Raw genomic sequence first — 24,119 nt, 5'->3', positions numbered from 1 at the left:
CCACCTCCCGTCCCCCTTTTATTTCCTTCACTCTCACCTTTCGACATCCTTCTTGACTAGACTGGTCATTGTATTGGCTATTGGAGGGGACTTTAAGCAGCATACATTTGAATATTAAGTTAGCTTGGTTATCTTTCGCTCGCGGTGTCTGTTTCCAGAAGGTTCTCGCCTCCTGTTATTCTTTTCTCTTATCTCAGTGTCGGTAAAGGAAAGACTCTCTCGCTCTCTCTCCCTCTCTCCATCCACCTCTCTTGAAAAATGTCAAATATTTCAACATGTTCTTCGGGAAGACATTTTCTAAATCCGTTTTGTGCAAGTCCACGTAATAGTTTGGCCAGACCAGTTATGCAATCTGTGTTTAAGACCCATGTATAAAACCCAGCCATGCATTCTGACGTGTAGGGTGAAACTAGCCGTGTTGTCGCTGATACGAACCTGTGACAGTCTGTCTTTCCAACATCTTTTTAATTAACTTTAAATTCTATCGTATAAGCAATACTCTCCAAATGGGAAATATGGTGGGTCGGTAGATAGTTCTAGCTCCAGCGTAGTCGAGAGATACTGGATAGAGATGACAGAGGACATTTAGTTGACATCACGTGGTCGTCCATTAGAAGGTTATTTTAGCACAGACTTCATTTTGTGCCTGATATAAGACCGGGAAGCCCTTGTGTCACAGAGAGGGAAAGAATCGTCTCATTAAAGGCAGTCCTCAAAGACTTCTTCCCAGTCTGAAATGTAGGAGACTTGAGCTCTGAATAGTTCCAATGACTCCGTATTCTCCTGTTGAAGGTTTGTATAATAGATTATATAACAGAGTGTTGTATTTAAAGTGCCGTGCGTGTTGATAGGACTTCAAAGACTGGATTAGAATTGAAATAATTAGGATGCTATCATCCTTTATCAGGATGAATTAATTACTCCGGGATTAGGAACCGGGATCTGATAGCCCTTTAATGTACCTTTTATGGCCATTTACAGTTTAATGATCTGAGCCTAGTCATGTAACTTTACTGTGTCATCAAATCTGTGAAAGTGAAAGCCAAAAAATGTCTTCCTGAATGAATAGAAATGTGCTTGTTCTTGTGTAAATGGTCATTTATACTGATGTGAATTGTATTAGTTGCTTGATTTATTGAATACATGCATGACTGTTTCTGTTTTCTCTGACTAACAGCTTTTCTCTGTTAACATTTTGTTTGATCTGTTGAAAATAACCCACAATGCTTTGCAATAAAAACCATAACAGAACATAACTATCACTAAATTAGTTAGCTCTCATCACCTTATAAATAAACTAAACAGTATTCTAACTAGTATGCCATATGTTGCTCAACAATAACTAGAAAGCACTGGTAAAGCACAAGTTTCATTTAACCCGAAGCTGGGTTCAATTTGACAACTTGTTAAAGCTGTTGGCTCGATGATACCCTGTTTCTCTCTAACCATGTGATCTTTAACTTTCAGAGTTTTAACCTTCAATCTGTCTCTCCAAATTCTTTGAAGGGAACTTTGATAATGAGCGCCTGGCTATTGCTAGACAAAGAATCCCATACAGACTTGGTCGTGTAGTTGACGAATGGCTACTCGATAAAGGTAAAAAAAAAGAATTAATTGATCCATTAAATAATGACTAAACCTAGTTGCCCTAGAGTCCCTGTAAGAGGTGCAGTGATAAAGAGATAAAGGTGGCATGGATCCAATGCTGCTACCTATTATAGAAAAATCCTATTTGTCTCAATTTGACCCAATGCATTCCTATACATGGAACTGTGATGACAACTGAAGCCCAGAAATGGAAAGGGCTTCTCAGCCATAATCACACAATGTTTGGAATAACTCACCGCTTATGAATACGTCTGACACATTCAGACATATAGCTACAGTAATGGGTACAGTATCTGCCAAGGATCCACCACCATCCCTGCCCTTCTGTGGAATCTGCACCTCTTGGGAGATTTTAAACCGTTTTAAACAAAACCTGACTAACCCTTTCCGACATTGTCCCCCCCCCCCCCCCCCGTTAACCAATGTGTTTAATTAGATGCTTCTGTGTCTTCCTACACTAGTATTTCTCCGTTGTATTTTTTCCTTGGTTCAAGATGGCCAAAATGCTAAATGCTAAAATGCTAAAATGCCAAATGGGAAACACCTATTTTATGTCATTTCACTTTCACTGAAAGGTCTGAATGAAGAGATTCCCTGTTCATTCTCTTTAAGTAGGCTTAGCCCTTCAACGTTTTGTATAGAAAATTGCAAACTTTCCCCTTTGCGATTCCTCAGTAAGACTGTGTTGTAACCATTACCTCAGATTTCGGGGGAGAACGAGAAGATAAGGCATGGGCAGGCAGATTTACTATTTTGCTGTTAGCTGCCCTTAACCTAATTACACATCCAATCGGAATTCAGGAGACAAGAGGCCACATTAAGCCACCTCTACTGTCATGTAACACTGCTTATCAGTCCTGCTACTGCCAACAATCAGATAAGCCACATCAGCATGTGATGGAACCACTCCCCCTGAACCAGGAAGTCTCTTTGAGGAAGGCTACAGTAAGACAACGGCTGACTTCCTGTCTTGACTAACTGTTTATCAGTACTAAGATTGGACGGCTCAGCATTCTCTCAGTCCCCGTAGGTTCACAAATAGCAAACAGCTGTTGTGTAAAGAGTCACAGGACTTGTGTTGTGTCATTTTGCATCTCATCAAACTGAAGCCATTCTAAAAACTTCAAACCCCTAACTATGTCCTGTGGGTCACAATAAAGCTACCACTTAGCTCAGCAGTTAGTAAAAAAATACTTAACCTCGTGAAATGACTGTAAATGACCCTCCCTACCCCTCAAACGCAATCTAAATAGGCAGGTTTTGAATTGTGTGTAGGATATATATACGTATGCATGTCAAAATACTTTGTTGTGGACATTTGCAAGATGGCAGATGAAACGCAAGTTGTTAGAAACTAGACCACTGTGACTTCATCTAAAACAAGCAAGCCAAGACACTTTGTAACAGACTGTCTGTCTACAAAGGGCCAATCAGGTTGTACTGTGGTAAAATGCCTTTCATCTTATCAAAGTCCCATGGTCAATGTCTCCTTGTTTTTCTCTCTTTCTATGTCTATCACTGTCCCCCCTTCTCTTTATCTCTCTCTGGTCTTTCCTCTCTCTCCTCTCTCGCTACGCCATGCAGGAAGACAGCTGACCATATTCAACAGCCAGGCGGCCATCAAGGTGGGCGGTCAGGACAAGGGGCGGCCCTTCCAGGGCCAGATCTCGGGCCTGTACTACGACGGGCTGCAGGTGCTGAAGCTGGCCGCCGAGGGGGACCCCAGCGTCCAGGCGGAGGGGAACCTGCGCCTGGTGGGCGACTCCCTCTCCGTCCCGGCCACGGAGACCACCTCCGCCACGCCCCTGGCTGCCTCCGACATGTCCACCACCATCATGGAGACCACCACCACCCTGGCCACCACCACCACTCGCAGGCAGCGCTCGCCCAGCCTTCGGGAGAGCATCTCCCAGGTCGGTGGGCCGCGAACGTAGAGGAGATCCGTCCAAATCCCCCCCCCATGCCCCCCCCTCGACCTGTAATCGACCTCGTTTGCGGCGGTCGCTAGTACCGCCTCGCAGAGATTTTTTTTTGTTTCTTTTTTTTCGGGCAAGTGTGGTTTGAACGTAGGAGTGAGAGAGGCAGAGTGAAGACCGAGGGCCCGGTTGAAGCAGCAGTTTAGATGAGAGCATGTTAAGGATACGCTCCGCCAGTCGGTCCACAATCAGCCAATGGTTTGAGGCATGAGGCACTCTATCCACATTATGGGCTCATTCGGATAGCTCTCTCTCTCTCTCTTTTTATTTTTTAAAAGAGCCTTAAAGTGCACTTTGCCTGTAGCAACCTGTACCTGTCTGGAATTCGCAGACATAGCCTTGCCACTTATCTCTACCGATAAAAAGCAATGCATTGATTCATTATAACCAAAAGCTTTTCAATAAACAACTCAGACAAAGCACCATTGGCCTGAAAACAACTCAAATTAGACGCCTAAAAATGACTTTTCTAGTTTCGGAAAGAGTGATTATGAATTTCATTGTTTGTCATGGCTGTACTCTTGAAAAGCCACGTCAATTTAATACCAATTCTTGCCTTTTATGTATTTCCACAAGGTTAGGAAAGTTACTGTATTAAACTGTTCCCACAGCCCCAGTCTGAAATAATGCACTGCTTCCAAATCCATGCTGTCAAAATCGACATCTCCATATTGTTATTTCACAGGTAAAGCGGAAAATCTTGTTTTGGCAAAGCGCGAGTTGCATTTTACACTCTACAGATTGGAATTTAGGTCAGCATACAATATATTGCGCATAGAATATACACAGCCAGAACAAGTTGTCAAATCCTCCCAACTGCCTGTCCTCCCCTTGGATTAATCTGTGTTTACTCATTGTTGGGCTGAGGTAATCCAGATATATGTGGAAAGGTCACACTAAATAACAATGAATGCCAATCATGGACAACATTGTATAGCCAGCCATGATTTATTTGTATAAAAATTGATGGAACCAAATTCCACCCATGAAATTTCTAGTATGGTAGGTTTCACCTTGCAACACAATCAGGAAAATACCACCAGGGAGGCAGGAAGTGGACAGTATTGAGAGAGCGAGAAAGAGAACACGTTTTTGTTGTGGCGTTAACAATATAATAGTTATGTCATTCTTCAAGACACATACATTTTTCCGCCTTTCTGTATTTTTTGATTAAACCCACAGCATTGATTCGAACCACGCGTGAACAGCGAGGGTAAATAAACAGCACGCAATTCAACGGCAAACGACAAACGAGTCTCTTGAAAACACTTAGGTGTCGCGTGCGCAGGGGGAGTGAAGGATTACTTTATGAGTGCAGTCAGCCGGATCTAATGCAGCCATAAAGCATCTTTTAATTAGAGAGTCAAAATGCTAAGACGGTGCTACGCGGGTTATGGAGAGCGAGACCTAAGTGGCTGACAGGAGAACTCTTTTGTCGTGCCCCTGCTCTCAGATGATAAAGGTACCACTCGGATCATTCTCTGTAAAACTTTATTAGGGGGAAGGAATGCTTTGATGTCTCTTTGACGGAGGTTCTCTTGAACAGTGACGGTCTCTGGGACATGGTTGATATGATAGGTCGAGGCCCTGGCCATGGACCTATCAGGGAGGAAGCAGGGGTTCAGTTTGGTCACGTGACTGCCTCTGTTAAACACTGATACATCTGCCTACTGGTGGTCAGTAGAGAATGGTCCCCCGAATATCGGGAGTTATATACATTTGGACCAGTCATCTTTGATGTTGGAGTTACCACCGGCATCAAAGTGCCCTGCTCATGTCAATCTATATCATCGTCCTACATCATTTACACACCCGTTGGCGAGTTTAAATAATATTTCTGAAGGTCAAAATTAAAGGCAGCTTTAGGTTTTGGCTTCACCTGCTGGTTGCTTGTGGAAACTACAATTGTGTACTTCAACTATGCTGCAGCCACTATGGTTTCACCATTGGATGTTTTCATAGTCTTTAACATTTTGTTCCGTGTGTAGTGATGTACTCAGTTAAATTGGGAAGCCGCTGTTTCGGAAAGCTGAAGATCTAGTCATTGTCGCTTCAGGCGCCAGTTCAATAACTGATCTACTTGAGCAGAATCTTCATGAAAAAGAACCGCCGGGATGTCGAATTCCGAGTCGAATATTGGATTTCCAGTCCCTCCCCGTTTTTGACCGGGTACAAACAGCAACAAAGGCATTACACTGACAGCATTACCTCGGTGACGGATGCTGTCCCAAATACATTTTCCCCAGAAGTGATCGACGAGACCTACTGTAGCATCTACGTTTCGGTTTGACTGACGCACGGCTCAAAAACCTGTTCGGAATGCGTTTATTTCAAAGGTGACGTGAGAAACAGTTGTTTGCTTGTGTGTTTGGGAATGAGACGGGAACTTAGTATTGTCCTCCATGTTGTCTTCAGTCCCAGAATTCCGATGACCTTTTGGTGGCATCTGCAGAGTGTCCCAGTGATGACGAGGACCTGGAGGAGTGTGAGCCGGGGACAGGTGAGTCAGTCCGTCAGACGCATGTAGACAGAGCCAATGGGGTCTCCACTTTAGAGAGGGCCATGCCGAGGTCACAGGTTTGCATCAAGCATTTGACACAAGCGTATGTCGGGAACTGGGAATTGAAACTGGGAACTTACCTTCCCCCCCATCATTTAGTCACAGGAAAAGAGCTCAGAATGTGTAATCACATTTTTACCCAAAGTGTCGCTTCAAGTGTGAGTAGTCAATGATGTGAGAGAAAATGTGGTTTTTTTTCCCCTCAATTTGTGGAGTACTAACATTTACTATTGTATTTTCATCCCGACCTGTCAAGTGTGTCAAAGTTCTAATAGCAAACTGATAGTCTTGACTGCCTATAAGCTTTAGCTGACACTTCAAGTATGATATACTTTCTGCCCTTTTTTTGATCTATGTGCTTCTCCTAACCCTCAACCTTTGTGCTTTGACCGAACTGTATAATGTTTGTGTTGCCTTTGTTACCTTCCCTGTGACTGTAAAATAGCTTGTATGTAGTTTGTCAAGTAAAATGCGTAGCTACCTTTCAGAATGTGTCTGAGCAGAAGAAATAGCCGCTGTGTACTAACAATTCTGAACACTTATTTATATTTGCACATACTCACAGCACAGTGAGGGAGGTACGGCTTCCTAAAAAGTCTTATACAGCTTTGTTGAATTTGTTTTTCTCTTCATGCAAAAATCATGTGGCAATATGTTGATGTAAGTGATCTCCCCCTCCCTGTGGTCTTTTTTTGTTAAGATACACCCAGAAATGGGAAGATTCCGCTTTTCGGCGCATCCCAATTCCTAGTTCTCATGTAGATATAATAATTTACAAATCCTCTGTTATTGATTACCTTTCCCCATTACATGGCGTAATCATAATAATCTGGAATCTTCTGCATAATGAGCAGATTGTGCCTCGATAAGAGCTCAATTGTTCATTAGTTCTGACTGGAAATTCCGAGTGCTCGACTAATTCAGGATCCTCCTACCCTCTCTGTTTCTTTTTCTAGGAGGTGAATTAGTGTTGCCTATAATAACAGTGGATTCCCTAGAGCCCCCCTCCATCGCCACCCGTTACCCTGCCATCCCTCCTCCCACCCTCCTGTCCCCTCTTGAGACCACCAAAGAGTCCCTTCTCTCCAACCCCCACCCCCCCTGCCCTCCGGACCAGGAGGACTGTGGCGACCCTGTGGAGGTCTCGGCCTTCGGTTCGGGGGAGATGACGGAATCCGATGACGAGGACTTTTACAAAAATTCCCCCATGGTCACTGACAGGACAGTCCTTCCCCCTCCCCCCGCAGCGGGAGAGGGCGGGGCCCACAAACCCCACAAGCCCCGCCCCCTCCCGCCTGCTGCTCCCACGACCAATCCCGACCAGCTCCACATCCCCGCGGGCAAAATGAACACCCGTGACCAGGTGCTTCTGCCCCCCGCCCCTCCGTCCTCACGGAACACCCCGGGACTAACCTACCCACCCAATTTCCCCCATGTGCCCACAGCCGAGCCTACAGCCCCCGGGGAGAAGGGTCACCACCCTGGGGCCGTGGAGGTGATCAGAGAGTCAAGCAGCACCACGGGCATGGTGGTCGGCATTGTAGCGGCGGCCGCCCTCTGCATCCTCATCCTGCTGTACGCCATGTACAAGTACCGCAACCGCGACGAGGCCTCCTACCAGGCCGACCAGGGGCACAACTTCATCAACAACCCCGCCGCCGAGGGCAACGGGGCCGTCGTCAAGGACAAGACGCCGTCGTCGGGCGCCCCGACGGCCGCCGTGGCAAAGAGCGGCACCAAGGGGAAGAAGAACAAAGACAAGGAGTACTACGTCTAGGAGAGCGAAGGAGGGGGAGAGAGAAACAGAGAGAGAAAGAGAGAGAGACCCTGAAGAGAACATGACCGGAGAGAAGACAGTTTTTTCCAATTGATTTCTTCTCTTTACGTTCAACATTCACCGGCCAACGAATCTCTGAAACCATATAACTTGTGTATTTCTTCAAAGCCCCCCCCCCCCCCCCCCTTTTAGAAATCTAATCTTCACCTGGCTCATCTCAATACAATGCCCAATTGACAAACAAAACCATTTCTAGGCTAATGGTCGAGGCTGTAGTTTCATGACCAATGTTGTATTTGTATATAGTATCCCTATTAGCATATTAACATGGCTGTCTAAAGAGAAAACTGGGAACACTGTACTATAAGAACAGGTTTGCATGGGTGTCACTTCTTCATGCTGTTTCTCACTCAGACCTTTTCCTCGGGATGATTCAAGAGGCAGGATGGATACTGAATATTCATTCTGGTAGTAAAGCTGCAGGCAACCGCGTCAATCGAATTCAATTCAAAGAAAGCCATAATCATAATCCTTACTCTGAGATTTCAATCATTCTCGAACCCACCATCTCTGCATTCCATCCTATTTTGTGTTAACCCAACGAGACATTCCTCTCAAGATGGTGAATGTTCCTGGTGGTGTGACTGGTGCAAAACCACAAATCATGTTTTAGGCATTTCGGTTCCAGATTGAAGATATAGGTTTTCCAAATGAAAGCACAATTGAACCACACCACGCGTATGCCAGTACATCTTTTTTTTCCGGTGCGGGATATCAAGAATCAACGTGCCATTCCATCCGTGAGGATGTTCAAACAGTAATCTTCAACAAAAAAAACCAACATGCTCAAGTAGCAAAGACATTGCTCTGTAAACATTGTTTGTATGTGTGTATAGACGTGTTTGGTTTCGATAGGCATTGCGTGTTTGGTTTTTATGAGTGTGCAGGAGAGACATGTTTCAAAACAGACTCGTTGTGAAAAGACAAGACTTCTGCCCACACAATCTTCACTGTCGAGAAACACTACAGCCACAGATCCACTCTTAAGTGAGAATAGAGACACTTGCCGATTTATCGAAGGGATTTTCGGGACACAGTCAGTTTCAAAAAACTTTCGTCGGTGGTTCCTGAGGAAGTATCCAACCAACTTTGTGTCAAGAGGCTGGCTCTCTTTATTTCCTCCCTCGAAAATATCATCTCAAACTGAAGAGGCACAAACAGTATCAAAATATCCTCAAAGGATGGACATCTTTGTTTCCTTTCAGAGCAAGTCGAAAATGTATTCCAGTTTTTTCTACCCATTAAAAGATTCTGTGAGATGAATTATTGAAAGTTTGTGAATTGTATTGATATTTCTCAGATATTTCGGTGTATATCTTGTTGCCATTCCTGCTGAATTATGTATGTTGATTTTGCCATCCAATCAGAAGCAGATCAAAGGGGACATCTCTCTTCGCCTGAGACGTCCTGTCCCAACTTTCATCGTCCGTATTCTTTTCTTGTTTATACTAGGGCAGGTTGGTGATTGTATGTAAAATGATTCAGATGAAACACACCTTCGTTCAGTCCCTCATCCTCTGTGCGACAAGTCTGCTCTCGCTGTGTCCCTCCTCACCACAGCATAACTCCTTCTGTTAACGTTTGACATTTCTGTGATTTTTCCCCTCATTTCTTTGGATAAAGTGCCATTTTAACATGGACTGCTCAGAGTATATCCCTGTCTTCACTCATTGATATTGTAAAGTGTTCCTGTGAAATGACTCTTACTATGTGTACAGACCATGGACAAAAGGGGGAAATACACTTGGTTATATACTTTGTACACTCCTGCGTTGTGGTGCTTCTTTATAGATACACTGGACTCATCGGGTCGACTACCGTTTCACTCCATTTGAACATGGTACAGTGTCTTTTTCCACAGTTAGTAACACTAAGGCACATTTTATCATACGTGACAATGGCGGTAAACAACTGGCGTTGTACAAGATACAACACAGAAAATCCCATCAGAGCGACAACAGGGAACTTTCTAGGCGTGCTACTCAAATCCAGGGCTTGAATTAGCTCAAATAAAAAAATTAAGCTACAAATTGGAGCTGACAGAGGCACCGAGTCTTACAATAGGATTGTGCTCGATCAGATTAGTTTTATGTGCGTGATATATCTTTAAAGCAACGGAGGTACAATAAAACGATGATAATTTGACACTGAGAGAAGAGAACCTTTTTAATCAAATGAATGTGCCACATTCATTGCAACAGGATTTCCTCATTTCTTCTGCCGAATGGCCAAGGGTTTCAAAAATGTTATAGGGAATCCTGACAGAGAACTGAAGGCTTGATGTGCTTCACACTAAAAGGAGATCATCTTGTTCACTTTTCAAAACTGTGCCACTTAACCAAGTGCGATCACTTAGTAACCAATGTGACCACGTAAAATGTGTTCAAACCACTCCTCATTAATACTATCCACACATTTCCTAGAATGGCTAGCTTTGGAGAGGATCAGATAGGCAGGGAGCAATGCTGGCACGTGACCCAATTCGAATCGTGACAGTGGTGACGTGACCCAGATACAGGCGAGGATCTGCTTGTGAAGGAGTGGGTTTACAGTCGCATGACAGGTTGAAATGGATCAATCAAATCGGATTGTATTTCACAATTTTTTTCCCAAGAAATGTCACAGAGGGCTTTACATAGGCCTATAGAATTGTTGCTGAACCAACTTAAGACCCTCAAAACAGTCCTCATGTATTCCACCCACCTGCAATAGGTTTTCGGCGGTAACTGGCTAAAGATGGGTTTACGATAGATGGTCAGTTAAGTGTCTAAGTAAGAAGACCCAAAATGACACGTGACGTTTCATCTAAATGGTATGTTTGAAGATAAAGCACTTGAAGTACTGTGATAAGTCATGTGTGGAGTAATAATGGCTAATGTCATGTCACAATGATACATAAAGCACAATATATATGAAAACACAATCTAAGCAGTAGGCAATTTAAGTCCTTTGTAGGTCTATAAACCTTGTATGTTCATCGGTCAACAACCAGACAGAATGGTAGTTACAGGTAGAGGTTTCTGTTTGAGAAAAATAAATGCTTTTTTGTTGTTATTATCACTAGCTTACTATACATCTTCAAATAGTTTGTCCCTGGCTTTGATGGTAGGACAGATGTTTACCAGTCACCCACTAGATGGAGTCATGTAAATCAGATTACTTAATCGCTTGTTGCTGACTATAATCCAATACACGCCATAAAATGAATGCCTCGTAAGAAATCTCACAGGAGAGATTACACGGGGAGAAAACCATCATCACCATCATCAGCTAGGACACCGGTTGGAAAGGTATTCAGTAGTGACGTCTATGGACTCTGTTTCCCCTTAGAGCAAATCTAACCATGGTTTAAATCAAAGGTAGAATTTCTAGCCAGGAGTGTATTAATTTAGGTCGTTAACCCAGTACCAGTAGATCTTACGCTTTTTAAGACGCTGTTCTGTGTTGGGAATCCTTGACTGACGGTGACAGTAGTAGTGAATGATTCCAAGTCCTCAACAGCAAGGAATGACACTAAGCATAAAAGTGATCATTTTGAAACCACCAACTATTTGACACATTTCCTGACCTGAATTTTATTTTAGGATTTGTAATAATAATAATAATAATAATTGATTATAAAATGTTGCTGATCTTACTAAATGGTAATTTGTGGCTAGTCTATCTTGATTTAATTTGTATTTATTTTTTAGCCCTGCCTAAACGGTACATTGACATCCTCTTCCTGTAAATGAATGTTTGCTTCCCGTGCGTTTAGCCTATGGTAGTTAGCTGAAGCTAACTAGCTAGGTGGCTAAAAGTGTAACCCGCAGTGGTAAGGAAAAACCAGAGATTCTACAAGGGGCTGAATACGGAAGGGACGAAGAACATTATGGTCAGCGACGATTTAGATACGGATCTCGTTAGTCATACACACAATAATGTAGCTCTACCTGCCAATTCGTTTCAAATGAATTACTAACCAGGCGACCGTAAGTTTTCTGTTAAGATCGTAACGTTGGTTAGTTAGTCTAGCTCTAGTAAATAATCAAGTTAGCTAAGCTAATTTGTTAGCTGGCTAAAGTTAGACCAATTCTGTCAACCTGTTAAGCTGTGCATATAATTACTATGTAGTTGTGTGTGGCATAGCTCATCTTGCAAACATATCCATAGCCAACTGGATAGTTTACTGAAGTTATATATGCTTAGCTAGCATTGTAATTGCGTTTTTACATAGCCAGCTAGGTAGCTAATATTTGTTAGCTAACTAACGTTCTAGCTAGCTAGCCACAGATCCAAGCAGGATCAACTGGGATCTTACAAATAAGGTGTTACTGATGCCACTTTCCAATATCACGTTAGTTGGCTTGCAAACACTGTCATCGCGGCTAGATTTACTGTGACACACAATATTATTAATTATTGACATGCTAGGGAAGCTAGCTAGCTATAGCTGCTAACAAGTGTTTAAGCAAATTCGTAAGCTAGCCATGTAGTTAGCTTGGTAGTTAGCAAGCTTATCTAGTTGTAACCAGGTGACATCAGTTAGACCATGGCTTGGTGGCATGCATCCCTTGACTAGTATATTGCATTCTGTTTAACTGGAGTCCCTTAAACACATGCAGCACCGATACCTGATTGTTGGCTTGTCTAAAGCCGCAAACGTTAGCCTGTTTAATGCTAAAGGTGATGACCAGTGTATTTGAGTGTGACGTTGCTTATGCTTAAATAAGAGCTTTCTATTACTCTATTCGTTGCAATATTCAGAGGTGAAGCTAGATATAATATCTCGATATAATATCTATTACCGTACTTTTACGTAGCTTATCATTTATTACAGGAATTGTCATCTGTCACATATTAGCCCACAGTGATGATATCCGCTTGGGTCGATCCCATACATAGACATCTGATTCATACGTTGTATGGTTTATAAACAAATATTTCATGAATGGCATTAGAATCATTCAGGGTTACATTGATCTGCTCTGACAGGTATAAGGAATTATTCACAATGAACTGAAGTGTGACTTTAATATCTGGAGATTTGTGGGGACCAAACAAAGTGGTTGTGATCTCTCTTCCAGATGAATGTTGTTGTTTAGTCATTGGGTGACCAGTGTGCCAAAAAAAAGTCACTCTTCAAAGTTCAAAACCAGGATTCGATTTGGGCAGGAACTACAAAGACGAGCATCGCCACAACCTGCCTCTAGAACATGCAAGGAATCCTGTGTGATCAAGACCACGAGTTACCAGAGGACGGCCTTTCTAAACAAGCAAAAAAAAAAAACTTGAATTGGCAAAGTAACTCGTCACCTTCGATGGATGTGCCATTGTAGACACGACTGGACACTTTGGAGTGAAAAGCCTTAGAGGAGGCATTGCAACCCTGGCTTGACATATCTGAGGGGGAAGATGGGTTCCCAGGCTCTTCAGATATTGCGGCAGGGGGTGTGGGCTTCCCTGACAGGAGGCTGGTACGTGGACCCCCATCAGAGTACGTTTTCCAACTGCTTTCACCTGTACTTGTGGATATTCCTCCTGGCCTTCCCCTTCTTGCTGTACATGGTGAGTATTTACAAATGTAAAAACATCTTACCTTTTTATTGGGGGGGAAGGGGGTGGGTGGGTGGGGAACAGGAAGAAACACTGTTCCCCTTCTCTTTAATGAGCCGTTTAAAAACCTAGCTGACGTAGTCAGTTTTCCGTTTTTTTGAGATGTGTTGGGTGTGCCTGGGAGTTCCTGTGTACGCCTACGTTTAACAACAACAACCGTGGTGCTGATTGTTATCGGTCCGCATTCTTTTAATGGCAACAAAGATGGCGGCCCAAGTCGTGCTCAGTTCATCTCTCGCTGGGCCTGTTCTGTAACCTTCACCTCGTCCCAACACACGCTCGTCTCTCTCCTCTCTCCTCCCTCCTCCCTCCCACCCCTTTTCCCCTTCCTCGCCGCGCCGCCCCTCCCCTCAGGCGCTCCCCCCCACCCTGCTGGTGGCGGGGGTGTACTGCGCGGCCGTGGCGGCGTTCTTCACGGCCGTCAAGACGGTGAACTTCCGCCTCCACGCCATGTTTGACCTCGGGGAGATCGTGGAGAAGAGGCAGGCCTCGCTCACGGCCGACCCGCCCAGGGCGGAGGACGGGGACGACGGGTCCGCGGCCCACGACGGGAACCAGCACAGGTACGGGCACTGTCGGGGGGGGGGGGGGGGCCCTCAGGCCAAACCCATCGCATTGGCGCGGCGAGACACGGGGTCACCCTTCACTTGGATTCTTATTGAGTCTTAAGGCCCCGGGGCGTGGAGCGTGGCGACTAATATTTCTGGGTCTATTCCACCCCCTCACCCACTATCCCCCCCTCCCCTCACCCCCACCCACCCCCCGCAGGGACAGTACCGTTGGAGTGGAGATGACTGTGTTCCGGAAGGTCAACTCCACGCCTCCGGTCCGCTGCAGCTCCCAGCACTCTCTGTTTGGCCTGAACCAAGTGTCGGTGAGTGCAGCCCTGTACCCCAACTGCGGCATGTGTTCTGCCACGGGGAAAAATGTACATTTAGTCATTTAGCAAACGCTCTTATCCAGAGCGACTTACAGTCAGTACAGGGACATTCCCCCCGAGGCAAGTAGGGTGAAGTGCCTTGCCCAAGGACACTTGTCATTTGGCACGGCCGGGGATCGAACTGGCAACCTTCAGATTACTAGCCCGATTCCCTGACCGCTCAGCCACCTGACTCCCCGCGCTTGCCGCCCGCTTTCCCTCAGGGCGAGGCAGTGGCGCGTGGTACCCCCGGTAGCCTTCGCTCAGTCCATCCACCTGCAGCTCAACTGACATCCAGCCGTTCTGTTTTTGTGCTTGTGAAAGGAATGCTTCCTCCCCCCCCCCCCCCACTCTAAATCTGTATTTGTCATTTAGGAGTTTTTACCCCAGCTTGATGACACAGGAGGCACTAAGGGTACAGTAACCTTCTTTCCTATACTAGTCTCTCCTTTCCCCTCTCTGTCTCTCTGTCTCCCTGTCTCTGTCTTTTTCTCGCGCACGCTGTAGTTAGCGCACACTCCACTTGACCACAGGTCTGTAGGGGCCGCATGTATCCGATCCCCTGGGGATTTCATTCGCAATGTCTTCGCTTTTTGCTGTTTTCAGTCCACCGTGGGGGGAGACGACGACTCATTTCCGGTCTACTTTCCTCCTCAGACATCAAGGAGTTGCTGAGGGAGCAGGGCAGCAACAACCTGATCGTGACGTCTGCTCACCGCGACATCTTTCGCCACAACTCGCAGGACGCCCTCCGTAAGCCTGGAAGCCGCCGTTGTTCTCGGGAATGCTTTGAGTTGGTGCCCTGGTTTTGGGTGTTAGCTCACGTCTTTCTACCCTCTCTGTCTCTCTCTCTCTCTCGCTCTCTCTGTCTCTCTATGTCTGTCTCTCTATGTCTGTCTCTCTCGCTCTCTCTCTATCTCTCTCTATCTCTCTCTGTCTCTCTCTCTGTCTCTCTCTCTGTCTCTCTCTCTGTCTCTCTCTGTCTCTCTTTCTTTGTCTCTGTGTCTCTCTCTCTCTCCTTCCAGGGGCTGCCAGCGTGGTCCAGTCCTGCATGGCGGCGGCTCTCGTCGGCGACTTTACGGGTTTCATGGGGGTGTCCGGGGGTTACGGAGGCCTGCCGGGCGAGTCCCCATCCATCCCCCCCTCTCCCTCCAGCCAGGAGGACGGCGGAGACAAAGAGCACTTCCAGGAAATGGCGGGGGCGCTGGAGCACTTGTCCCAGCCCGGGCTCCAGGAGGAGGAGGAGGAGGACGTGGGGAGGAGGAGGGCCTACTCGCCCCTGGGCCCCTCCGGCGAGTCGGAGAGCCTGGGGGACGCCCCCCTCAGCCCGCTGATCAAGAGCAGCCTGAGCCAGGAGCTGAGCGAGAACCTGCTGGGCCTGGGCCTGGACCCGGGGGCCTTCGCCCGCGGCACGGCCCACCCCGGCAGCCGCAGCGGGGTGGCCATGGCGGCCGGCTCCACCGACAGCTGCTTCAGCGGCGGCGGGGGCGCCGCCACCGACCGCGAGACCCTCAGCACGGTCAGCAGCTACCGCAGCGAGAAGACCGACTCCACCCAGCTGGAGAGCCCCTCCCTGAGCCTGCCCCACCTGGCCACCGTCCGCCCCCCGGCCGGCGCCTCCGCCCCCGAGCCCGGCCGAGGGCCCGCGCCGCAGGACGGCAGCGACACGGACAACCTCTCCGACAGCGTGTTGCTGCGCTCGCCCTCCAAAGAGCCGGCGGCCGGGCTGGACCGGACGCTGGTGGAGGGGGACGACCTGCCCTCCGGCGCCGCAGACCCCTGCCCCCCTCCCTCCTGCTCCCTCCGCCGGGACTCCTCCCCCTCCAGCAGCGGCCACTCGGAGGCTTTCGACCCGGAGCGGAGGGCGCCCCTGCCCCCCCTGCCCCCTCCGCGCCAGTCCAGCTCCGCGGCGGCGCCCGCCGGGCTGGGCCTCGGGCTGGTGAGCTCGGAGCCCGCCCTCCCCGTGTCCTCCTCGCCGTTCCTGCTCTCGGAGCCGCCGGCCTCGCTGCAGAGCCAGGCCCAGCAGGTGGTCCGACCCAAAGACCTCAAGCTGCTGCGGCCCGGCGGGAGCGCGGGCCACAGGCCCGGTCGCAGGAAAGCCCCGCGCAAACGGGGCAGCGCCGCCAGCGGCAGCTTCGACTGCGGCTCGTACCGGCGCCACCACAGCCGCGGGCAGCACCGCGACTACATCCCGGTGCGGAGCCGACTCGGCGCCAAGGCCTACAGCGAGAGCCTGTTCGAGGACTCGAGCGACGACGATGACGACGGCAGCGACGGCAGCGACATGAGTGCCGGCTCCAGCCTGGGCTCGCAGTGCCGCTACAGTTCGGACGACTCCAGCTCGTCCACCTCCTGCTACTCCCCGGACCTCGCCAGCCCCGGCGCGGCGCCTGCGGAACCCTCCGCCGCCGCCCGGCCGCCGTCGCCCGGAGACGCGGCGGAGCTCGAGGCGACGGGCTCCTCACACGCCCGCGGCGCCCAGCGCTCGGCTAGCACGGCTAGCGCCAAGACCCACGCCAGGGTCCTCAGCATGGACGGGGCTGGCGGGGGCCACGCCAACGTGGCGGGGGCCCCCCCGCAGGCCTCCTCGCAGCCGCCGCCGCCCTCCTCGTCCTCCACCCCGGCCCCGCGCGCCCTCACCGTCTCCAAGTCGGACCTGGAGGCGAGGGACGTGCACGGCGACGGCTTCCCGGGATCGCACCTCCACCGGCTGGAGTCCCTGGGGGGCTCCTGGGCCGGGAACCAGGCAGGGTGGAGAGCCGGGGAGCTGGCGGAGGAGGGAGCCGTGGGCGGAGGTGAGGCGTTAGAACGCATCTCCTCTCTCATGATTTCTTTATTTGACGTTGGGAAATACTGAGTCATTTGTAAACGTTGCGCGACTTTGTGTCAAGGTTGTGATGCCTGTTTTGACTCTGCCTTCCTCCCCCCAGCTCTGGCACCTGAGGAGGGAGGCAAGAGGGACTCTGTGAGCAGCGTGAAGAGGACCCAGGCCATCCGCAGGCGCCACAACGCCGGCAGCAACCCCACCCCGCCCCCGTCCACCATGGGCTCCCCACCCAGGTGTGCCGCCACTTCATCCACATTACACAGCTCCTCAAAATACAGCCCCACCTCAAAAAACAAAAATCCTTATCACTTATTATTATTATTATGCAGCACTGTCATCTGCTGTGTGACTATATATGCTTCCAAAACCCCAACCTAAGTCATCTTTTGTTTGTGTGCCTCTTTTTGCGGTCGTCGTCGCTGTGTCGTCGTCCCCCCGCGCAGCCTGCAGGACCTCCAGCGGGTCCGCACCTCGTCCCACACGCGGGCGCGCACCCTGCCCTCCGCCCTGCACTTCGCCTCCTCCCTGCTCCTGCGGGGCGGCGTGCACGAGGCGTCCACCTTCGACGACACGTCCGAGGGGGCCGTGCACTATTTCTTCGACGAGAGTGGTGAGTTGGGGGAGGGGGGGGGGGGGGGGGAGTAGCAAGCTTCTGATCTCGGGGGAGAAATCCTTTTTGAGGAGCCGCCCGGCTTGACGTGGGAGGGAGGCGGGAGGCGGGGGGAATGGAGGCTCAATTGTTCGTAACCTTTATCGAAGGGGTTGGGGGGGGTTTGCAGATTGCTGCACTTTTGTAGTTTTTACAGCATTGCAAATAATTCTGTCCTGCTAAAACCCTGTCGCACATGAACTCGGTTCATCAAGGTTGTTGTTGCTGTGTCACAGGAGTGAAGAGGTCGTACACGTTTGGCCCTGCCGGGGGGGGCTACGAGGACCCAGTGCAGTGAGTAGCGAGCGCCATTATCGTCATCCTCCCTTCCGACCAGTTAAAGAACTTTGAACACACAAAAAAGCAACAACATTCATGCACACGATGGTGTGCTGGGCTGGATCCTGGCCTGACGGATGATTGAGGCCTCCTTTAGTGACGGACGTCTCCCCCCCCCCCCCCCAGGGAGCGAGAGAGGCAGTCGCAGTCGTCCAGCTTCACTTCCACAGAGGTGCCAGAGGGGGCGCCGGTGCTGTCCATGCTGCAGCCCAGGCCGGTGGTCCTGCAGGGGATGCAGGTGCGCAGGGTGCCCCTGGAGATGCCGGAGGTGAGCCCTCAGCCCGTTTCCCCACCACACGTCGCCCTCTTGTGTTCCAGTTCACCTTTTTATTTTTATTTTTTAACTATTTTTATTACATTTTTCTTACTTTTTTTTCCATGTTTTTGTGCCATATTTCTTACCTTTTATAAGCACCTCATTTCCTATGCAATCTCACCGATTTGCGAATCTCCCCCCTCTTTTCACCGTCCCGCTCCCGACGCCATGTTTTCCTAGTTCGACTTGGACCACGAGTCCCTCCACGAGTCCCAGGAGAACACCCTGATGATCGAGGAGAAGGCCAAGCCCAGGCAGTACTACCGCTTCTGGGTGCTCCCGGGCCGCTGGCTCCGGGTGCGCTACGACCGCCTAGCCCTGCTAGCTCTGCTGGACCGGTGAGGAACGCCCACATGGCCCCCGGGGGCCCAAGACGCCAGCGCGCCTGTTTTAGCTCCGTGACATAGACCCGCACAGAGGGAACAAACTGACTTTCACAGAGACCTACTTGAGCTCTGTTGGAATATGTTGTTTAGATAGTTGTGTTTTTCGGTGTATGAATCTTTGTGTGTGTGTGTGTGGGGGGCGTGGGTTGACGCTGTGTGTTTGGGTGCCGTGCAGGAACCGCGGCGTGGGGGAGAACGTGTTGGCAGTGCTGCTGGCCAGCCTGGTGGCCTTCCTAGGCTTCCTGCTCCTGCTGCAGGGCTTCTTCAGGGACATCTGGGTCTTCCAGTTCTGCCTCGTCATCGCTAGCTGCCAGTACTCCCTCCTCAAGGTAACCCCAGAGGCCCCGAATGTGACACTGGATCTTTTGAATCATACGTCTGGGCTTGGTGTGCCAGGCAAACATTAAGCATTAGCAAAACTTTGTATCTTGATTCACCAATTGTATATGCCTTCCATCTATGCTTATACTGTACCTGTAAACTGTCTAGATACAGTACCTGTATTTAGCTAGACAACGTCAGAACCCAAACCTACATGTTCTATACCTACCTACCTGTATATAACCACGGTATCTGCTACCAAGCTTACCCATACATGCCAACAATACCGAAACATGTGATTCACATTCCCAATTTATCGGAATGGAAATCAGGGACGTTTGCCAAATATGTCATGCTGTTTTCCGAGTCTTCAAGCTCACAAAGTGTCTCTCTCTCTCTCTCTTTGTCTCTCTCTCTATGTCTCTCTCTCTCTCTCTCCCTGACAGAGTGTTCAACCCGATGCAGCCTCCCCGATGCATGTGAGGGTCTGGTGTCTGGTTCCCCCCCAAAAAAATTATGAAAATGAAAAGAATTGTTTTGGATCATGTTTTCATTCTCTTGCTTGTTTCTTTCTCTCGTTTGCTCCTGTCGTCCATGCCTTGTCCATCTGTCTCTCTCTGTCACTCTTGCTCTCTCTCTTGCTTTCTCTCTTTCTGTCACTCTTGCTCGCTCTCTCTCTCTCGCTCTCTCTCTCTCTCGCTCTCTCTCTCTCGGTCTACCTGCACGTCTGTCTGTCTGTGTCGTTGTCCTCCCCCCAGGGCCATAACTGGATCATCGTGTACAGCCGGCCCGTATACTTCTGCCTGTGCTGCTCTCTCATCTGGCTGCTGGACCTGGTGGGGCGGTCGAGTGCCCTCTTGCCCTTCTCCCTCTACGGCATCACCTTCTTCTCCCCACACTTCCTGCTCTGCGCCAGGGACGTGCTCATAGGTCCGTGAGCCACTTTTTTTCTTTTGGAAACCAGACAGTTTTATGTCCTCATTTGAGGAAATTAGGAATACCTTACAATATTCCTGATAATTTACAATCCGAGATTTGCTCAGGGGGAAGGAAACGATGTTTCCCTCTTTTTTGGTTTAGTTTATATCATTTTTTTTAATATATATGGCATTATTTATTTTAGAGACTGGGGACTTTTGCTTCCAGTGTCGTCATTGCCAGACACCGTTTACCACCCTCTTAATGAATCCGATGAAAAGCACAGACGCATAATTAGCACACAAACAGACTTATCAACCCAAGCAGAAAGCCACCCGTTCGCTAAATGGTGTTTTTTTTTTTTTTTTTTTTTTTTTTTTGCTGACTTTCTCTTTCTTTTCCCTCCACAGTGTTTGCCTTGTGTTTCCCTGTGATCTTCCTGTTCGGCCTCCTACCTCAGGTCAACACGTTCGTCATGTGTCTGCTGGAGCAAGTGGACATGCACGTGTTCGGGGGAACGGGTGAGCGCGCCGCCGCCGCCGCGCCGCCGACACCAAGTCAGCCAAGTCGAGTGCTGACGTCTTTGTGTGTGTGTGTGTGTCTCTCTCTCTCCACAGCCACCACCAGCCCCCTGTCATCCCTGTACAGCCTCATCCGCAGTGTCTTGGTGTCGGCGCTGCTTTATGGATTTTGCCTTGGTGCTATCAACGTAAGTGGCCGGAACGACAAGGTCTCTCGTGACTTAGAATCTATAGACTTCAAAATATGAGTCTGTGATGTTGTAGAATTGTTGTGTAATTTTTATTTCTGTATATTTTTATTTATTTATTCCTTTCCATTTTTCTTTTTCGCGTGCCCTTGGTTTGACCATATGCGCAGGCCCCCTGGGTGGACCCTCACGTGCCAGTCCTGTTCTCGGTGTTCTGCGGCCTGCTCCTGGCTCTCTCCTACCACCTGAGCCGCCAGAGCAGCGACCCCACCATCCTCTGGTCAGTGAACGCCTCGCAGCGGCCCTCGGTCAAACGCACCGGGCATCGTATTGCAACCGTGTCGGTCTCTCTCTCTGACCGGGGCGGTGTCTCTGGTCGGCAGGTCTCTCATTCGCTCCAGGTTCTTCCCCGAGCTGGATAGTCGCCCCCCCGAGGAGCCCCCGCTGGAGATCAAGGACCCCCTGCCGGAGAAGCTACGCAACTCTGTGGTGAGGGGGCCGCACGACACTCGCATGACAGAGACAGAGAGAGAGGGGGAGGGGGAAAGGGGGGAGAGGGAGAGAGAGATGTGTACGTATATCTCTTTTTCTCTTCTGTTTAAACTCTTCCCGACCTCGTTCCCTGTGTTTCCGCCGCCTGCAGAAGGAGACTCTCCACTCAGACCTGGTGGTGTGCCCCCTCATGGCCGTCATCACCTTCGCCATCAGTGCCAGCACCGTCTTCATCGCCCTGCAGGTCTGTCACCAACCCCCGACCCCCCCCCCCCACCAACGCCGTCCCTGACCTCAGACTCTGGCATTCTCCGGCGGCCCCTTCCCCCCTCCCTTCTCACCTTTTAGCTCTGTCTCTCCCCCCGTCAGCCGGCCCTCAGCTTCGTCCTGTACGTGGTGGCGGGCGCGGTGGGCTTCCTCACCCACTACGTGCTGCCCCAGCTCCGCAAGCAGCTGCCCTGGTTCTGCCTGGCCCACCCCCTGCTGCGCTCCAGGGAGTACAGCCAGTTCGAGGTCCGCGGTGAGTCCGCCACCACCCCACCCCCCTCCACCTCCTCCTCAGCAAGCCGACACGCCACGTCTGCAGTCGGCGTCGACACACGCGTGCGCGCGCGCACACACACGCTGCTGGAACAGAAGCACCCCCCTGGAATCGGAACCAGAGGGTCGGCGATATGAGAACAGCAAACGAACAACGAGGCTTGTCGAAAACGAGATTTTGAAAGTGCTCGCAAAACACACGTCGAACACGCGGTAGGGTACACTTTGTCCACAAACGTCTCTAAAGTCGTGTCCTCCCCCCCCCCCCTCCCGCCCCGCTGCACAGACGCGGCCCAGCTCATGTGGTTCGAGAAGCTGTACGCCTGGCTGCAGTGCGTGGAGAAGTACTTCATCTACCCTGCCGTGGTGCTCAACTCCCTGACCACCGAGGCACGCGGCGTCAGCCAGAACCACAAGGAGCTGGATCTCTAGTGAGCGGCCGGCCACGCACACACACCACACACACACACCACACACACACACACACAGAGGGCCGGACTGGCTCTCTGGCTCTGTCTGTCTCTCTGTCTGTGTCTCTGTCTGTCTGTCGCTGTGTATCTGTCTATCTCCTTCTCTCGGTCTGTATCTCTGTCTGTGTCTGTTTATAGTGTCTCTTTCAAGCTCTCTTTTTCTATCTCTCTCTTTTTCCTATCTCTCTATATCTAAATCTTTCTCTCTCTCAACAAGGAGCCCTCCAAAGCGTTTCAGGTTACCATTGTGTCTCTCTCTGTTTCTCCCTCTCTCTCTGTTTCTCCCTCTCTCTCTCTCTCTGTCTCTCTCTGTCTGTCTGTCTGTCTCTCTCTCTCTCTGTCTCTCTCTGTCTCTCTCTCTCTCTCTCTCTCTCTCTCTCTCTCTCTCTCCCCCCCCCTCCCCCCTTCCCCAGTGGCCGGGCTCTCTTCATCTCCCTGGCCGGCATGAAGCTGCTGCGCTCGTCCTTCTGCGCCCCGTCGCTGCAGTACGTCACGCTGTGCTTCACCGCGCTCTTCTTCCACTTCGACTACCCCCACTTCTCCGAGACCTTCCTCCTGGACTTCTACTTCATGTCCATCCTCTTCAGCAAGGTCAGAAGTCCGCACAGCGGAGGGGGGAGGGGGGGGGGTTGAAGGGGGGGGAGGGGATTATTGGTAGTAAAGTTTACTCGTCTCTCCCCCTTCTCTCCTCTTCTCCTCTCTTTGTCTCACCTCTCTCCTTCTCTCCTCTTCTCCTCTCTTTGTCTCACCTCTCTCCTTCCCCCTCTCCTCCTCCCCTGCCTTCTCTCTTCCTCTCCTCCTTCCTTCTGTCCTCTCTTGTCTCACCTCTCTCCTCTCCTTCCTCCTCTCCTCTCTTCGTCTCTCCTCCTCCCTTCCCTTCTCTCCTCCCTTCTCCTCTCTTTGTCTCACCTCTCTCCTTCCCCCTCTCCTCCTCCCCTGCCTTCTCTCTTCCTCTCCTCCTTCCTTCTGTCCTCTCGTCTCACCTCTCTCCTCTCCTTCCTCCTCTCCTCTCTTCGTCTCTCCTCCTCCCTTCTCTCCTCCCTTTTCTCTTCGTCTGAAGGTCATGTAGCCAGAAGAGAGATTAAGAACAGTCCTTTTTTTATAGTGGAAACTTTGTGGCTGACACATAGCAAAACATGTGTCGGACAAACATAAATCATGCCAGCGATTTGACTGTTATCGACATTCACGGAATACCAACACAACTGTCTGTGATGTGATCCTAAGGCTGGAGAGGAACGAGATGTTGTTTGTCTTGGGCTGATGTGTGTGTGTGTGTGTTTGCAGCTGTGGGACCTCCTCTACAAGCTGCGTTTCGTCCTCACCTACATCGCGCCCTGGCAGATCACCTGGGGCTCCGCCTTCCACGCCTTCGCCCAGCCCTTCGCCGTGCCTCGTATCCTTCCGCCGCCCCGCCCCGCTCTCTCTTGAGCCGCAGCGAGCCGCCCTCCTCGGCGCGATCGGTGGAAACCTCGTCAAACGTTTAAATTGCAACGTGTTATTTATTGACCTTGTCATCAAAATGATAATGATTGCCACAAGCATTTTGTTAGCCTTACATTTCAGTGGCGATGGAGGTAGAATTTTTTCCGGAACTGTCGTTTAGCTTTATTGACCAAGTTCAGCAAAGTTTGACCCCAATTGACCAACGAGGCGA

At 49.9% G+C, this 24,119-nt stretch overlaps 2 protein-coding genes across 9 annotated transcripts in view; both read left to right on the top strand.

Moving 5' to 3' along the window:
- Positions 1–9,743, top strand: part of LOC146245999 (neurexin-2-like) — a 109,458-nt gene extending 99,715 nt beyond the window's left edge. For 5 of the 6 annotated variants that reach the window (XM_084684357.1, XM_084684356.1, XM_084684355.1 and 2 more), the window contains 4 exons: positions 1,507–1,596; positions 3,193–3,521; positions 6,000–6,084; positions 7,101–9,743. In XM_084684357.1, coding sequence (XP_084540483.1) covers positions 1,507–1,596; positions 3,193–3,521; positions 6,000–6,084; positions 7,101–7,921 — 1,325 coding nt within the window. In that variant the 3' untranslated portion in view covers positions 7,922–9,743. The remainder of the gene's footprint in view (positions 1–1,506; positions 1,597–3,192; positions 3,522–5,999; positions 6,085–7,100) is intronic. The other variant, XM_084684358.1, reaches the window with a different exon arrangement.
- Positions 9,744–11,728: 1,985 nt separating this feature from the next.
- Positions 11,729–24,119, top strand: part of LOC146245998 (pecanex-like protein 3) — a 21,137-nt gene continuing 8,746 nt past the window's right edge. The window contains exons 1-24 of one of the 3 annotated variants that reach the window (XM_084683741.1): positions 11,729–11,855; positions 13,048–13,528; positions 13,931–14,139; positions 14,345–14,450; positions 14,871–14,910; positions 15,153–15,248; positions 15,521–17,290; positions 17,426–17,555; positions 17,766–17,932; positions 18,208–18,265; positions 18,437–18,578; positions 18,807–18,964; positions 19,188–19,341; positions 19,780–19,812; positions 20,092–20,263; positions 20,662–20,772; positions 20,869–20,960; positions 21,131–21,240; positions 21,344–21,449; positions 21,604–21,696; positions 21,822–21,972; positions 22,279–22,423; positions 22,876–23,053; positions 23,750–23,858. In XM_084683741.1, coding sequence (XP_084539867.1) covers positions 13,376–13,528; positions 13,931–14,139; positions 14,345–14,450; positions 14,871–14,910; positions 15,153–15,248; positions 15,521–17,290; positions 17,426–17,555; positions 17,766–17,932; positions 18,208–18,265; positions 18,437–18,578; positions 18,807–18,964; positions 19,188–19,341; positions 19,780–19,812; positions 20,092–20,263; positions 20,662–20,772; positions 20,869–20,960; positions 21,131–21,240; positions 21,344–21,449; positions 21,604–21,696; positions 21,822–21,972; positions 22,279–22,423; positions 22,876–23,053; positions 23,750–23,858 — 4,483 coding nt within the window. In that variant the 5' untranslated portion in view covers positions 11,729–11,855; positions 13,048–13,375. Of the gene's footprint in view, positions 11,982–13,047; positions 13,529–13,930; positions 14,140–14,344; positions 14,451–14,870; positions 14,911–15,152; positions 15,249–15,520; positions 17,291–17,425; positions 17,556–17,765; positions 17,933–18,207; positions 18,266–18,436; positions 18,579–18,806; positions 18,965–19,187; positions 19,342–19,779; positions 19,813–20,091; positions 20,264–20,661; positions 20,773–20,868; positions 20,961–21,130; positions 21,241–21,343; positions 21,450–21,603; positions 21,697–21,821; positions 21,973–22,278; positions 22,424–22,875; positions 23,054–23,749; positions 23,859–24,119 lie in introns of all 3 variants that reach the window. The other 2 variants (XM_084683739.1, XM_084683740.1) reach the window with 2 other exon arrangements.

Source organism: Hypomesus nipponensis, chromosome 20 (genome assembly GCF_054491055.1).
Source record: "Hypomesus nipponensis isolate SF chromosome 20, ASM5449105v1, whole genome shotgun sequence".
Lineage (NCBI taxonomy): Eukaryota > Metazoa > Chordata > Actinopteri > Osmeriformes > Osmeridae > Hypomesus > Hypomesus nipponensis.
This window is presented reverse-complemented; position numbering and strand designations above follow the sequence as displayed.